The 14,878-nt window shown below is 47.3% G+C and overlaps 1 protein-coding gene across 3 annotated transcripts in view; it reads left to right on the top strand.

The window, feature by feature from the left end:
• ptena (phosphatase and tensin homolog A) overlaps positions 1 to 9,212 on the top strand; it is a 15,398-nt gene extending 6,186 nt beyond the window's left edge. The window contains exons 3-11 of one of the 3 annotated variants that reach the window (XM_081721676.1): positions 109 to 181; positions 275 to 319; positions 552 to 595; positions 1,818 to 2,056; positions 2,298 to 2,439; positions 3,287 to 3,355; positions 6,152 to 6,318; positions 6,744 to 7,172; positions 8,094 to 9,212. In XM_081721676.1, coding sequence (XP_081577802.1) covers positions 180 to 181; positions 275 to 319; positions 552 to 595; positions 1,818 to 2,056; positions 2,298 to 2,439; positions 3,287 to 3,355; positions 6,152 to 6,318; positions 6,744 to 7,172; positions 8,094 to 8,279 — 1,323 coding nt within the window. In that variant the 5' untranslated portion in view covers positions 109 to 179 and the 3' untranslated portion in view covers positions 8,280 to 9,212. The remainder of the gene's footprint in view (positions 1 to 108; positions 182 to 274; positions 320 to 551; positions 596 to 1,817; positions 2,057 to 2,297; positions 2,440 to 3,286; positions 3,356 to 6,151; positions 6,319 to 6,743; positions 7,173 to 8,093) is intronic. The other 2 variants (XM_081721674.1, XM_081721675.1) reach the window with 2 other exon arrangements.
• The last annotated feature ends 5,666 nt before the right edge of the window (positions 9,213 to 14,878 follow it).

Genomic DNA, 14,878 nt, shown 5'->3' on the forward strand with positions numbered 1-14,878 from the left:
TTAGTTTTATATTATATACTTTTATATGTGTATTTTAGGCAACGTTCTAATGCAGTCAACATTTTGTGGTTTTGTTTAAATATATAAAGGCTTAATGTGTCATTGCAGTATCTTCAGGATCTTCAGCTGTCAAACCAACATAGTCATATGTTTAGAACTATGAATGTAAAAGGGGTTAAATGTGAGTAATTGGTTTCCTATATAAAAGTGATGAGAGTTTTGGATCCGGTTTTGATGTTGTGTGAAGATGGTGATTCATTTTTGCCCTTTACAGGTTTTTGGATTCCAAGCACAGAAACCATTACAAGATCTATAACTTGTAAGTGCACAGTTGTTCTGATACAGAAATGTGTCCACCATGTAATCTTAAAAGCCTTTTATGTATAATACACAATTACACAGTTCTAGACCACTTGGAGGAAAAGTTTCATTTCAGTTTGATTTTAGCATGTATAAATATCCTTTTCAATCACAAGGTAACTTTTGAGTTACATTGGTTGTTCTTGGCTTGTCATATCTTGTCTTTTTAATTTTACTTAATTGTCTTTCAGATGTGCAGAGCGACACTACGATGCAGCGAAGTTCAACTGTAGGGGTAAGTACACCAAATGAATGAACAGTTCTGCTGAATACAAAAGAATGTCCATGTCGCATTATAACCACCTGTTTCCAACCCAAACCATTTATTTCCAAAATAGTACCTTTCATGTTGTGTTGTTTTGAGCTTATTTTTTAAAGCCAGTGATATCGATGAACTACAAATATTCCAAGTCCGTTATGTTCGCCTTTGTGAGCCGCAGACAAATAATGGCAGTCACCTGGTTGACCTGCTCCGTTTACTTCAGAAGTGTAGTTGGTCTGCTGTGAGGGGAAAAGTGGAGATACAAGTCCGATCTGGTTCAGTGAAAGCTTGGATGTGTTTAAAATGGTCAAATCATAGAGACACATGGCCTCTCCTGGTTTATTATGCGAATAAGGCACTAACGTGCAAGATTACTTTACTTTAATAATAAACTCTTTTTATATTGAGTGTTTCCCACAAGGGTTCAGTAGGAATAAAATGAAATTGTGAATTAAAACAATGGAAATGATGATGCACAACAATTAGGTGTGGAGTCTAGATGGGTGCGTACCTCTGGTCGCTCGGCGGGGGGGGGGGGGGGATTCCACGGCTCAGGTCCGTAGTGAGACCAGGCCGTTCAGCACGTCTGAGGGCTCCTGCAGGATAAAGCCCAATGATCAGGGCACAGCAGAGAACACGTGGGGCATTTAAAGGGCATTAAGAATGTCTTAATCAGTTCTGAAGGAAGCAGATAGCCAGTGCAGCTGTCTGAGAATAAGTGCGTTAGTCCAGATGAGTTGATGCACAAGCATGTGTGAGATTTTTGCTGGCAGCTTTTAATTTCTGAGGTGACACAATGCACTTTTAACGAAGCTGTTGACCGCAAAATCAAGTTTTTGAGAAACTCGGAACTAATCCTCGTACCAAGTAATGTAGGTTAGTGCCAGTAGGTCATGGAAGCTTAAATCAGTTGTTCATGCAATATTTAACTGTGATGTAAACACGACTAAAACTGGAATAATCTGTGTCATAACCTCAAGAACCATTGTGGCTATTTTTGAAATCTGCTTGAAATAAAATTCTTGGAGTTTATTCCTGAAATTTTAGCCAATCAAAAATGTTTCTTTTGGCATTCTGACCAATCCCAAGAAAGCTGACGCTCGCACAGATCAAGCTTGCTCTCTTGACTTAATCTTGACCAACCTTGACCGTTGTGGTGATTTTGCTGTGTTGTCGATTTTGCTGTGTTGCCCAGTTGCACAGTACCCGTTTGAGGACCACAACCCCCCTCAGCTGGAGCTGATTAAGCCCTTCTGCGAGGATCTCGACCAATGGCTGTCTGAGGACGAGAACCACGTGGCAGCCATCCACTGCAAGGCCGGGAAAGGTCGCACGGGGGTCATGATCTGCGCTTACCTGTTGCATCGTAGGAAGTTCATGGAGGCACAGGAAGCTCTGGATTTCTACGGGGAAGTGAGGACCAGGGATAAGAAGGTGGGCAGGTGGTACCCAAACTTCTAAAGCCCGATGGAATGCGCTACATCCGAAATAACATATTTGAGACGAACATATTTAGTGTGTGTATTTAATAGATTGTCGATTGATAATCTATTAAACATGTATAAATAGATGGATAGGTAGAGAGGTGCGTGTGTGCGTGCGTGCGCGCGTGTAATTCCGTCTGTCCGTCTGTGCGGTGACGTGAGCCTTGTGTGCTGGTCTCGTTCCCCCGCAGGGTGTGACCATTCCCAGCCAGCGGCGCTACGTGTACTATTACAGCCATCTACTGAGGAACCAGCTGGACTACAAGCCTGTAGCGCTCCTTTTCCACAAGATGGTGTTCGAGACCCTCCCCATGTTCAGCGGGGGCACCTGCAGTAAGTGTGGCTGGACAGAGGGCGTGGCCTGTACCCACTCGGTGGCTCCTCTGCACTTCCTTTTTTCACTTCCACTTGCGCAAACGCGTACGGCACTAACGCTCTTCTATTTTGTAAAGGCGGTGCAGTGCAGTGGTCATGTGATGGGGTCTTTATGCGGACGCTCCAGTGAACTGAGAGAAGCTAGAATGTGAACCGGCCAGTTCGTGAAGCGAGGAGGGGGCGTGGCTAAGGGTAGTGGGGGAGGGGGCGTGGCTAAGGGTAGTGGGGAGAGGCATCATTTCTGAAAAGGTCTGGAGCAAAGCTGTAGGGAACTTTTACACGTACGCATGCTCATACTGTGTTCAGTTTGTAGTGTTGGCGTTGTGATAGAAATGGGGTGTGTGTGTGTGTCTGTGAGCGTTTTACCCTCTGTGTTCAGTCTTGGCTCTGTTCCTGATTGCCTAACATTCATCTGTATCTCCCCCTCTGTTCCTGCCTTCTGAGGGCTCTCTTCTGACTTGGCCTACTAGGCTGCACACACGTTCAAACTAGGAGCACCGAAGATCTCCCGCCACATGAAAGACTAGCTGCATTTGTGTGTATGTGTGTGTTTGTTTGTTTGTTTATGGAGACATGGGAGTGCGTGGACGTCGAGGCTGGGGGGTCTGTGTGTGTGTGTGTGTGTGTGAGTGTGTGTGCTCTGTGGCTGTGAAACCAGACTAGAACCACCTCCAACCAGTCCAGTGCTGCGCTGGCACGGCCAAGTCAGACGCCCTGAAGCTCCGAGCGCGGCCGTGTGGGTACAGGATCGCCGGCTGCGCTGCTACTGCCGCTGGCATGTTTAACCTCCTTCTCTCTCTCCAAGGGGACAGTACTGTTAAAAACAGGAGCGAGGCGAACCCGCAGGGCTTCAAGAAAGGAAGCTGGCACTGGGGTAAAGCTGCATTCCCTTCACTACTAACGGTAGCTGAGCAGGCCGGCCCTCGCCCCAAGCACAGCGCCCTCCGGTGGTGCGGTGTATGAAGTGTGAGCCTGTGCTTTTGTAGTGGGGGGGGGGGGGGGTTTCAGGCGGCGTGAGGTCACAGCACCGCACAGCTCAGGTCCCTGAGAACACCGAGCTGTGCAGTGGTGTGTTGGACCGACTCGGTCTCTAATGATGGCAAAGTAGCCAGGCTTACAGGGTTTACTGCTCTGTATGCACCCTGCTTTAGGCTGCCTGGTTACATTACATTACTCTGCCTGTCAGCCACTGTTTTTTAATGCCCTCTGTCAGGGCAGTGCATGCCCACACACACATACCCCATGTAGTAATGCACTGCAAAATAACAAACATCACTTAAGAATATCAGAACCCTGCGGGTGTAAAATTAGAAACCCTTAGTGAGTGTTGGTGATAGAAAAGGCGGGAATGAGATGACAACTAATGCACAGTTGAGATCTTGGAACATTTGCATCGTGCTGTAAAAGGAGTTGGGTTGCGGTTGGGGTTAGTCAGCACTCGCTGCCCACCCAATAGTGTTAGGGGTTGGGGTTAGTCAGCACTCACTGCCCACCCAGTAGTGTTAGGGGTTGGGGTTAGTCAGCACTCACTGCCCACCCAGTAGTGTTAGGGGTTGGGGTTAGTCAGCACTCGCTGCCCACCCAGTAGTGTTAGGGGTTGGGGTTAGTCAGCACTCGCTGCCCACCCAGTAGTGTTAGGGGTTGGGGTTAGTCAGCACTCGCTGCCCACCCAGTAGTGTTAGGGGTTGGGGTTAGTCAGCACTCGCTGCCCACCCAGTAGTGTTAGGGGTTGGGGTTAGTCAGCACTCGCTGCCCACCCAGTAGTGTTAGGGGTTGGGGTTAGCACTCGCTGCCCACCCAGTAGTGTTGGGGGTTGGGGTTAGTCAGCACTCGCTGCCCACCCAGTAGTGTTGGGGGTTGGGGTTAGTCAGCACTCGCTGCCCACCCAGTAGTGTTGGGGGTTGGGGTTAGTCAGCACTCGCTGCCCACCCAGTAGTGTTGGGGGTTGGGCTTAGTCAGCACTCGCTGCCCACCCAGTAGTGTTGGGGGTTGGGGTTAGTCAGCACTCGCTGCCCACCCAGTAGTGTTAGGGGTTGGGGTTAGTCAGCACTCGCTGCCCACCCAGTAGTGTTGGGGGTTGGGGTTAGTCAGCACTCGCTGCCCACCCAGTAGTGTTGGGGGTTGGGGTTAGTCAGCACTCGCTGCCCACCCAGTAGTGTTGGGGGTTGGGGTTAGTCAGCACTCGCTGCCCACCCAGTAGTGTTAGGGGTTGGGGTTAGTCAGCACTCGCTGCCCACCCAGTAGTGTTAGGGGTTGGGGTTAGTCAGCACTCGCTGCCCACCCAGTAGTGTTGGGGGTTGGGGTTAGTCAGCACTCGCTGCCCACCCAGTAGTGTTAGGGGTTGGGGTTAGTCAGCACTCGCTGCCCACCCAGTAGTGTTGGGGGTTGGGGTTAGTCAGCACTCGCTGCCCACCCAGTAGTGTTGGGGGTTGGGGTTAGTCAGCACTCGCTGCCCACCCAGTAGTGTTAGGGGTTGGGGTTAGTCAGCACTCGCTGCCCACCCAGTAGTGTTAGGGGTTGGGGTTAGTCAGCACTCGCTGCCCACCCAGTAGTGTTGGGGGTTGGGGTTAGTCAGCACTCGCTGCCCACCCAGTAGTGTTGGGGGTTGGGGTTAGTCAGCACTCGCTGCCCACCCAGTAGTGTTGGGGGTTGGGGTTAGTCAGCACTCGCTGCCCACCCAGTAGTGTTGGGGGTTGGGCTTAGTCAGCACTCGCTGCCCACCCAGTAGTGTTGGGGGTTGGGGTTAGTCAGCACTCGCTGCCCACCCAGTAGTGTTAGGGGTTGGGGTTAGTCAGCACTCGCTGCCCACCCAGTAGTGTTGGGGGTTGGGGTTAGTCAGCACTCGCTGCCCACCCAGTAGTGTTGGGGGTTGGGGTTAGTCAGCACTCGCTGCCCACCCAGTAGTGTTGGGGGTTGGGGTTAGTCAGCACTCGCTGCCCACCCAGTAGTGTTAGGGGTTGGGGTTAGTCAGCACTCGCTGCCCACCCAGTAGTGTTAGGGGTTGGGGTTAGTCAGCACTCGCTGCCCACCCAGTAGTGTTGGGGGTTGGGGTTAGTCAGCACTCGCTGCCCACCCAGTAGTGTTAGGGGTTGGGGTTAGTCAGCACTCGCTGCCCACCCAGTAGTGTTGGGGGTTGGGGTTAGTCAGCACTCGCTGCCCACCCAGTAGTGTTGGGGGTTGGGGTTAGTCAGCACTCGCTGCCCACCCAGTAGTGTTAGGGGTTGGGGTTAGTCAGCACTCGCTGCCCACCCAGTAGTGTTAGGGGTTGGGGTTAGTCAGCACTCGCTGCCCACCCAGTAGTGTTGGGGGTTGGGGTTAGTCAGCACTCGCTGCAGCAGCTGGGCACATACAGTGCCATTAGTTACTCTTGTTCAGAAAAGGGCCCTGTACGCTTGCCTGCCGACTGTACTGGCTGCATGCTCTCTGCGGGCTGCACTCCATTCTATGACGCCCCTTTCCTTATAAGGGACACATGGCTTCTGGTGCTTTCCGAGGTGGGGGGGTGGAGCCTATTCCTGCTTTCTTCCCACTTACACCTTGTGCCCTGTTTTTTTTCCATGTCGTCTTTGAGTGAGTGTCAAACGTCTCTTCTGAATGTCTCTGTGTTTTGTGTTTTTTTTTCATCCTATCCTCAAACCCCACCTGCCTCTGCTGCGGTCTCTCTTCTCAGATCCTCAGTTTGTGGTCTACCAGCTGAAAGTGAAGATCCACACGTCGAATCCGGCCCACACGCGAAGGGAAGAGAAGCACATGTTCTTTGAGTTCTCGCAGCCACTTCCTGTTTGTGGCGACATTAAAGTGGAGTTCTTCCACAAACAAAATAAAATGATGAAAAAGGTTGGTTGACATTTGTCCTTTGCCCTCTGACCTCTGTTGCGTTAGCCAGCACTGCAGAACTGGTCCTCTGTGTGAGTGTGTGTGTGAGTGTGTGAGTGTGTGAGTGTGTGTGTGTGTGTGTGTGTGTGTGTGTGTGTGTGTGTGTGTGTGTGTGTGTGTGTGTGTGTGTGAGTGTGAGTGTGTGTGTGTTTGGGTGGGCTCCTCACTCTCGCGTGGGTGGGTGCGTGCATGGACACATGTGATTTATCAGTGTCTCTGTGTTCTTTAAATACAACCTTTGTTATTTTAACGTGCTCTCTGTATATACATTTTGCGTATTTAGTTTGTTGGCTCGAGTGTGTGCCTGTGTGTAAATGTGTTATTTATGGCTGTAAAATGTAAACCTTTCCTGGATGTTTGCATTTCTCTTTTCTCGCGTCCTGCAGGATAAAATGTTCCATTTCTGGGTCAACACGTTCTTCATCCCTAGCCCAGAGGACAGCCAGTCGAAGGTGGAGAATGGCTCCGTGGTGAACGACATCGACGGCAACTCCACCCAGTGCCAGAGCTCTCCAGCAGAGCACGAGAGAGGCCTCGGAGGTGGCGGGGAGCGTGAGCGCGCGGCGGAGCGGGGAGGCCTCGGAGGTGGCGGGGAGCGTGAGCGCGCGGCGGAGCGGGGAGGCCTCGGAGGTGGCGGGGAGCGTGAGCGCGCGGCGGAGCGGGGAGGCCTCGGAGGTGGAGGGGAGCGTGAGCGCGCGGCGGAGCGGGGAGGAGGAGATGCAGACCGGGATTACTTGATTCTTACTCTGACAAAAAATGACCTCGATAAAGCCAATAAAGACAAAGGGAACAGATACTTCTCTCCCAACTTTAAGGTAAGAACACGTGAGAACGCGCAAGAGCCACAACTCTCTCAGGCCTCCTTAGCCAGAAAGCTTGGAGTTGTTGTGTGCAAACAGATGGTTCCTTTTGTATTTACTGAATGAGCGTTTTGTGTTCAACCTGCTTTTGTATTGCTTAGTCGGGCACGTATGATGTTTGTGAATGTTTGTTTGTATATTTTACACATCAAAGGGAAGGAAACTGAGTAATCGTGTTTGATCATGGAGTTGCTTCTTCTGTCGGGTTTTTTTTGGTCGTTCTAAACCCAGAAGGCCCCAAGGTCTTGGGGTTCAGGCTGATCTCCAGTAAAGGGTTAAAGAATTAAAGGTCTTCATTTTTTTTTTTTTTTTTGATGATAGTGATAACTTTATTAATGCCAATAGACAATCAATGTTTCCACTTTTAGCTTAATCTGCTGTAAAGTGAATTTGTAGCTGAATTTGCAGCATTGTATAAAAAAAACCCAAGAAGGATCAAAAAGGAAGTTCAGTCCTGAGAGAGTGAACAGGACCCAGGAGGAGCATCAGCACTGGAACAGAATTCCTGTTTTCAGCAGTGTGGCTAGATCTGCCTTTACAAAGGTGGCCAGTGAAGGTGTGCGATGACTTTTTATAAAGGAAGTGAATTAAAAAAACATTGCTTCTCCCCTTGCGTAATGTTCATGTTTATATTGCTCTGTATGATGGCCCAGTAACCCTGTGTTACAAATCACGGACTGCAATTTGACGTGTCGGAGCCAGAATCACGTGCAGTTTAGAGTGACGCACGGCCGCTGGAGAAGCAATGCGCAGCCGTGACGAGCGTTGGTGATTTCTTTGTGCTCGAGCTTCGCTGTGTCGCGACTGTGTGTGGTGCCAGTGATTAAGTTTTTAAGAAACCTTTTTTTTTTTTTTTTTTTTGCCCCTTCTGCCCAGGTGAAGTTGTATTTCACTAAAACAGTAGAGGAGCCCTCGATCTCGGAGGCCAGTACGTCCACCTCGGTTACTCCAGATGTGAGCGACAACGAACCGGATCACTACCGTTATTCCGACACCACCGATTCCGACCCGGAAAACGAACCTTTTGACGAGGAACAGCACACACAAATCACAAAAGTCTGAACACTTTTTACACACACACACACACACACACACACACACACGCACACGCACACACACACGGGACACAAATGCACACACACACAAATACTTGTACACCTGGACAAACACAAGCAAAACCAACCCACACCAGAGGAAAAAAAAAGGAGTAAACTTGAAAATGTACTGAAGAGAAAAGGACTCTCCCACCTCCACACACCACAGTCCTAGGAAAGCACCACCCATCGTAGAAAAATAAATATTCTGACCAATTTATTATTATTATTACATTTCTTATTACTCCTATTATGATTATGATTATGAATAATTTCCTAGTGTGGATATTGACATCATTGCCTGAGGTGGGTGGGAGGGTCCTGTAGCTACTCTGTGTGTATATATAAAATCCCTTTTTTGTGTCAAAGATGACAAAAAACTAGGCAATCAGGCGAGGGGAGGAGAGAGGGGACCACAAACCATCTCTCCTTCTCCCCATCTTCACCCAGGCCAGTGCTGCAATCACTCTCTCTCTCTCTCTCTCTCTCTCTCTCTCTCTCTCTCTCTCTCGCTCCCGCGTTCCTCCCCTCCTCTCTGTGAATGCTTCTCGTGCTGTCCGCAGGCGCCTATGACCTTTTGACCCCTTCCTGCGCGCTGTATGCTGGGATACGTAGTTCCTTCAGGCTGTCGTAAAGCGGCTACAGTGTGTCACCGTTCCAAACCCCCCCCCCCCCCACTGTGTATAACGTTAAATTATGCAGAAAAAAAATGGCATCCCATGTAATTGTCAATGTTTTTTTTTATCCTAAGATAATAAAAAAAAATATAATACACAAAACCGCAGGGAAACAGTGTTTGCAATAATGTTAACACTCAACATTTAAAGGACAAACTGGTGTGCATGTTACTGGAGTTAGTGTCCATGTTTAATAAATGCTATACAATGTGTTTTTATTAAAACAGTGTGTCAGAAGTCTCTTAAAGTCTCATGAAGCCATTGACCATTGAGCTCATCACACACACACACACACACACACACACACACTGAAATGTAAACAAGATTGTTTTAATGTACTGATGAATGACCCTCAGAAAACCCAGGTTTGTTTTTTCTTGTCAACTGTAACACTACATAAAATGTTACTCTTGTCTATCAAAAAAATAACCCAAGTATATGATGGACAAGAATGTTTTAAGAGTTTGGAAAACCATTGTCCTTTTGTAGATCTGTTCACCATTTGCAGTAACCGACTTTGTTCCATTTATTAGGTACCTAGTTCATCAAATCGCAAATGCCGTACAGTTAGCCTTACTGCAGAGGAGGAAAACCCAGTAGAGTGTTGAGGCTATTTGCTGCCACCAAATCAAGTCCAGCCAATGTGAAACCACACAATCTGAAAAACCCTTCTTAGAGATCAAATGAGAAACAAAGAATTATGTCCTCGGTGCATATTCCAAAGATTTAAGGGCGTAGAAAGTTGTTCTCTGTGTGAGTTAATGCAGTGGTAGCTTTACAGGTAGGTTAAGGTGCTTGACTTGTAATCAGAAGCTTGCCAGTTGCCACTGTTGGGCCCCTGAGCAAGGCCCTTAGCCCTCAGTTGCTCAAGTTGTGTTCACTCAGAATTGTAAGTCGCTTTGGATAAAAGTGTCATAACTGCTGTAAATGTAATGCCAGATTACATCTGCAAACCATCGTATATTCAACCTAATATGAATTAGTGCCAGACTACTTCTGTAAACCAGTTTACAGTCAACCTAATCTGAGTTAATGCTAGATAACATCTGTAAACCAGTTTACAGTCAATCTAAGATCAAGGCACAGAATGTTTTGGATCTGCTGTTGGTGAAACTCCACCCTAGACATTTTGATGCAGTGACATGGGACGTGCCTGTGTTTATTCTATCCTGCAGTTGTCCAGCCATTTTAAAATTTTCACTACTGTGGATATGAAAGTCATCATATCCATGTTAACCAGGTCACATGTGTTAGGTGGAACAGTCACGTTCGCTGGGTCACATGCGTTAGGTGGAACAGTTGTGTTCACCAGGTTAAGTGCGTTAGGTGGAACAGTCGTGTTCGTCAGGTTAAGTGTGTTAGGTGGAACAGTCGTGTTCGTCGGGTTAAGTGCGTTAGGTGGAACAGTCGTGTTCGTCGGGTTAAGTGCGTTAGGTGGAACAGTCGTGTTCGTCGGGTCAAGTGCGTTAGGTGGAACAGTCGTGTTCGTCGGGTCAAGTGCGTTAGGTGGAACAGTCGTGTTCGTCGGGTCAAGTGCGTTAGGTGGAACAGTCGTGTTCGTCGGGTCAAGTGCGTTAGGTGGAACAGTCGTGTTCGTCGGGTCAAGTGCGTTAGGTGGAACAGTCGTGTTCGTCGGGTCAAGTGCGTTAGGTGGAACAGTCGTGTTCGTCGGGTCAAGTGCGTTAGGTGGAACAGTCGTGTTCGTCGGGTCAAGTGCGTTAGGTGGAACAGTCGTGTTCGTCGGGTCAAGTGCGTTAGGTGGAACAGTCGTGTTCGTCGGGTCAAGTGCGTTAGGTGGAACAGTCGTGTTCGCCGGGTCACGTGCGTTAGGTGGAACAGTCGTGTTCGCCGGGTCACGTGCGTTAGGTGGAACAGTCGTGTTCGCCGGGTCTCGTGCGTTAGGTGGAACAGTCGTGTTCGCCGGGTCACGTGCGTTAGGTGGAACAGTCGTGTTCGCCGGGTCACGTGCGTTAGGTGGAACAGTCGTGTTCGCCGGGTCACGTGCGTTAGGTGGAACAGTCGTGTTCGCCGGGTCACGTGCGTTAGGTGGAACAGTCGTGTTCGCCGGGTCACGTGCGTTAGGTGGAACAGTCGTGTTCGCCGGGTCACGTGCGTTAGGTGGAACAGTCGTGTTCGCCGGGTCACGTGCGTTAGGTGGAACAGTCGTGTTCGCCGGGTCACGTGCGTTAGGTGGAACAGTCGTGTTCGCCGGGTCACGTGCGTTAGGTGGAACAGTCGTGTTCGCCGGGTCACGTGCGTTAGGTGGAACAGTCGTGTTCGCCGGGTCACGTGCGTTAGGTGGAACAGTCGTGTTCGCCGGGTCACGTGCGTTAGGTGGAACAGTCGTGTTCGCCGGGTCACGTGCGTTAGGTGGAACAGTCGTGTTCGCCGGGTCACGTGCGTTAGGTGGAACAGTCGTGTTCGCCGGGTCACGTGCGTTAGGTGGAACAGCTGTACCGTATATTGCCAGGCATTTGTTTACGGTTTGCAGAAGGCAGAAGTAGTTGTGTGCCATTAAAGGACAAGGTAAGTGAATGTTCAATGTATAGTACACTGCCTGGCCAAAAAAAAGGTCACACACACTAATATTTTTGTTGGACCACCTTTAGCATTGATTACAGCATGCATTTGCTGTGGCATTGTTTCCACAAGCTTCTGCAATATCACAACATTTATTTCTGTTCAGAGTTGCATTAATTTTTCCCCAAGATCTTGCATTGATGATGTGGAGATTTGGACCACTGCGCAAAGTCTTCTCCAGCACATCCCAAAGATTCTCAATGGGGTTCAGGTCTGGGCTCTGTGGTGGCCAATCCATGTGTGAAAATGATGTCTCATGCTCCCTGAACCACTCTTTCACAATTTGAGCCCGATGAATCCTGGCATTGTCATCTTGGAATATGCCCGTGCCATCAGGGAAGAAAAAATCCATTGATGGAATAACCTGGTCGTTCAATATATTCAGGTAGTCCGCTGACCTCATTCTTTGGGCACATAACGTTGCTGAACCTAGACCTGACCAACTACAGCAACCTCAGATCATAGCACTGCCCCTACAGGCTTGTACGGTAGGCACTAGGCATGATGGGTGCATCGCTTCAGCCGCCTCTCTTCTTACCCTGATGTGCCCATCACACAGGGTAAATCTGGACTCATCAGACCACAGGACCTTCTTCCATTGCTCCAGAGTCTAATCTTTATGCTCCCCAGCAAACTGAAACTGTTTTTGCCGGTTAGGCTCACTGACAAGTGGTTTTCTTAAGGCTACACAGCTGTTTAGTCCCAATCCCTTGAGTTCCCTTCACATTGTGCATGTGGAAGTGCTCTCACTTTCACTATTAAACATATCCATGAGTTCTACTGTTGTTTTTCTACGATTTGATTTCACCACACGTTTAAGTGATCGCCGATCACGATCGTTTCCCCACTGTCCTTCCACTTTTTAATAATATGTTGGGCAGTTCTTAACCTGATTTTAGTAGTTTCAGCATCTTCTTAGATGTTTTCTCTGCTTGATGCATGCCAATAATTTGACCCTTCTGAAACAGATTAACATCTTTTCCATGACCACAAGTTGTGTCTTTCAACATGGCTGTTTAACAAATGAGAAGCTACTCACCGCATCAGTTAGGGTTCAATAACTTGTTGACGGCTGAAACAATCACCCATGTAGTAATTATCCAATGGGAGGGTCTTACCTATTTGCTTAGTTAAATCCAGGTGGTGACCTTTTTTTCGGCCAGGCAGTGTATTTTACAGTGATGGTAATGGTAAACTATCAGTCACCCCATGACAGCCACCCTATAACCCTAACCCTATCAGTGACCCTATGACAGTTACCCCACAACCCATAACCCTAACCCTATCAGTCACCCCATCACTGGTTTTAGTCATGTTCTTCAACAGCAAGACCCTGGCAGTTGCCCCAGAGGAAAAACTCTCTTTATGTAACAATAACCCTACCCCGTATTGAAACTCTCCTTATGTAATAATAACCCTACCCCATATTGAAACTCTCCTTATGTAACAATAACCCTACCCCGTATTGAAACTCTCCTTATGTTACAATAACCCTACCCCGTATTGAAACTCTCATGTAACAATAACCCTACCCCGTATTGAAACTCTCCTTATGAATTAATATGCCCATACCTTTCTCACAGGTCGAATACCATGGAATGACTTATTACTGCCTCCTCTAATTCCTAAAACAGCTGTTATTGTTATAAATGTACCCATCCCCACAGGGACACAGCACAAAGTTTCATGCATTGTGTCAAAATAAAACAGAAGCAGGTGTGAATAGCATAAGCAGACGTGACTTTGGCGAGGGCTATGCCATAGCATTTCTGGCATTTTGTTGAACATTTTGTTCTGTTGAAGCCTCCATTGGGTAAAAGAATGGATTTTTATATACTTTATCTGGACTGGATTTTCTCTGTTCAGTTCCATAGAGGCTAATTATTTTAACAGTCAAAACAGCAGTGACAGTTTACTTTAAGTGGAGTGCTGGCCACTTCAAGTGAAGTACATGCTCAGTGCTGATATCAGCTGAACTTCCTTTTCAGGACAGGACATTTTGTGGGTCCAATAAAACAAGCCATGTTGAATTAGTTGCGAGAATGTCCTTCTCAGAGGACAGTCAAAGGATGACCACAAAACATGCTGGAATGCTGGTAACTGCTAACATTTCATCTGCCTTATATTTCAGAAGCAGAATTTGCTTGTTGGCCAAGTGCGTTTCCCCATTTAAGGAATTTCACTTGGTGAAATTGGTCCGTGTCACTTCAAACTCATAACAACCAATCTGAGAGTTTGGTTGGGAAGGCTTATAGTAGCGTTTAGCAAGCATTCTGGAAGATTCCAGTCACAGAGCTGCTCAGTTTGAACGTTCATCGCCATCATTTCCATCTCTGGGACAGCACTGTAGGACAGTTCCACTTCCTGTGGGATAGCACTGAGGGACAGTTCCACTTCCTGAGGGACAGTTCCTGTTCCTGTGGGACAGCACTGTGTCATAAATGTCTTTGTCCAAAATAGGACAGTGAAACAAGAGGTGCTGCTTCAGACGGGGAATTGTTGCAGCGGAATAGTAATTACATCTCTGAATTTGTTTAGCCATCGTATCTTTAGTGTTTGGATTAAAGAGACCAAAAATAGGATATTAAAAGCACAAAATACAGACAATCATTAAGCATAATCCCTTAATTAATCATTAAGACTAATACCTTAATTAATCATTAAGACTAATCCCTTAATTAATCATTAAACGTAATCCCTTAATTAATCATTAAGACTAATCCCTTAATTAATCATTAAATCTAATCCCTTAATTAATCATTATGACTAATCCCTTAATTAATCATTAAGCATAATCCCTTACTTAATCATTAAGACTAATCCCTTAATTAATCATTAAGCATAATTCCTTAATTAATCATTAAATCTAATCCCTTAATTAATCCTTACGACTAATCCCTTAATTAATCATTAAGCATAATCCCTTAGTTAATCATTAAGACTAATCCCTTAATTAATCATTAAGCATAATCCCTTAATTAATCATTAAGACTAAACCTCTTTCCTTTCATCTTTTTATCACATGCCTCCCTTTTGCACTTGCTCTCGCTTTTCTTGCACCTTCAGAATCCCCCCCACCCCCGTGTCTCTGATTTTGCTGCCCATTGGAAAGTCGTGGAAATGGCCACTTGGCAGGATAAATGCCCACTCTGGCAACCCTAACCCTTGTTGAATCCACTTGACAGTACTGTTAGAGGCTTGATTACTAAAGGAGTAACAGATAGCAATTAAGTTTGTGATAGAGTTTAAACATTTTTTGAGTGTTGATTCAATAGTTTTCAGTATTTTGTGCATTTAATTAAATATTTTT

Source organism: Electrophorus electricus, chromosome 10 (genome assembly GCF_041902795.1).
Source record: "Electrophorus electricus isolate QZ-2024a chromosome 10, ASM4190279v1, whole genome shotgun sequence".
Taxonomy (NCBI): Eukaryota; Metazoa; Chordata; class Actinopteri; order Gymnotiformes; family Gymnotidae; genus Electrophorus; species Electrophorus electricus.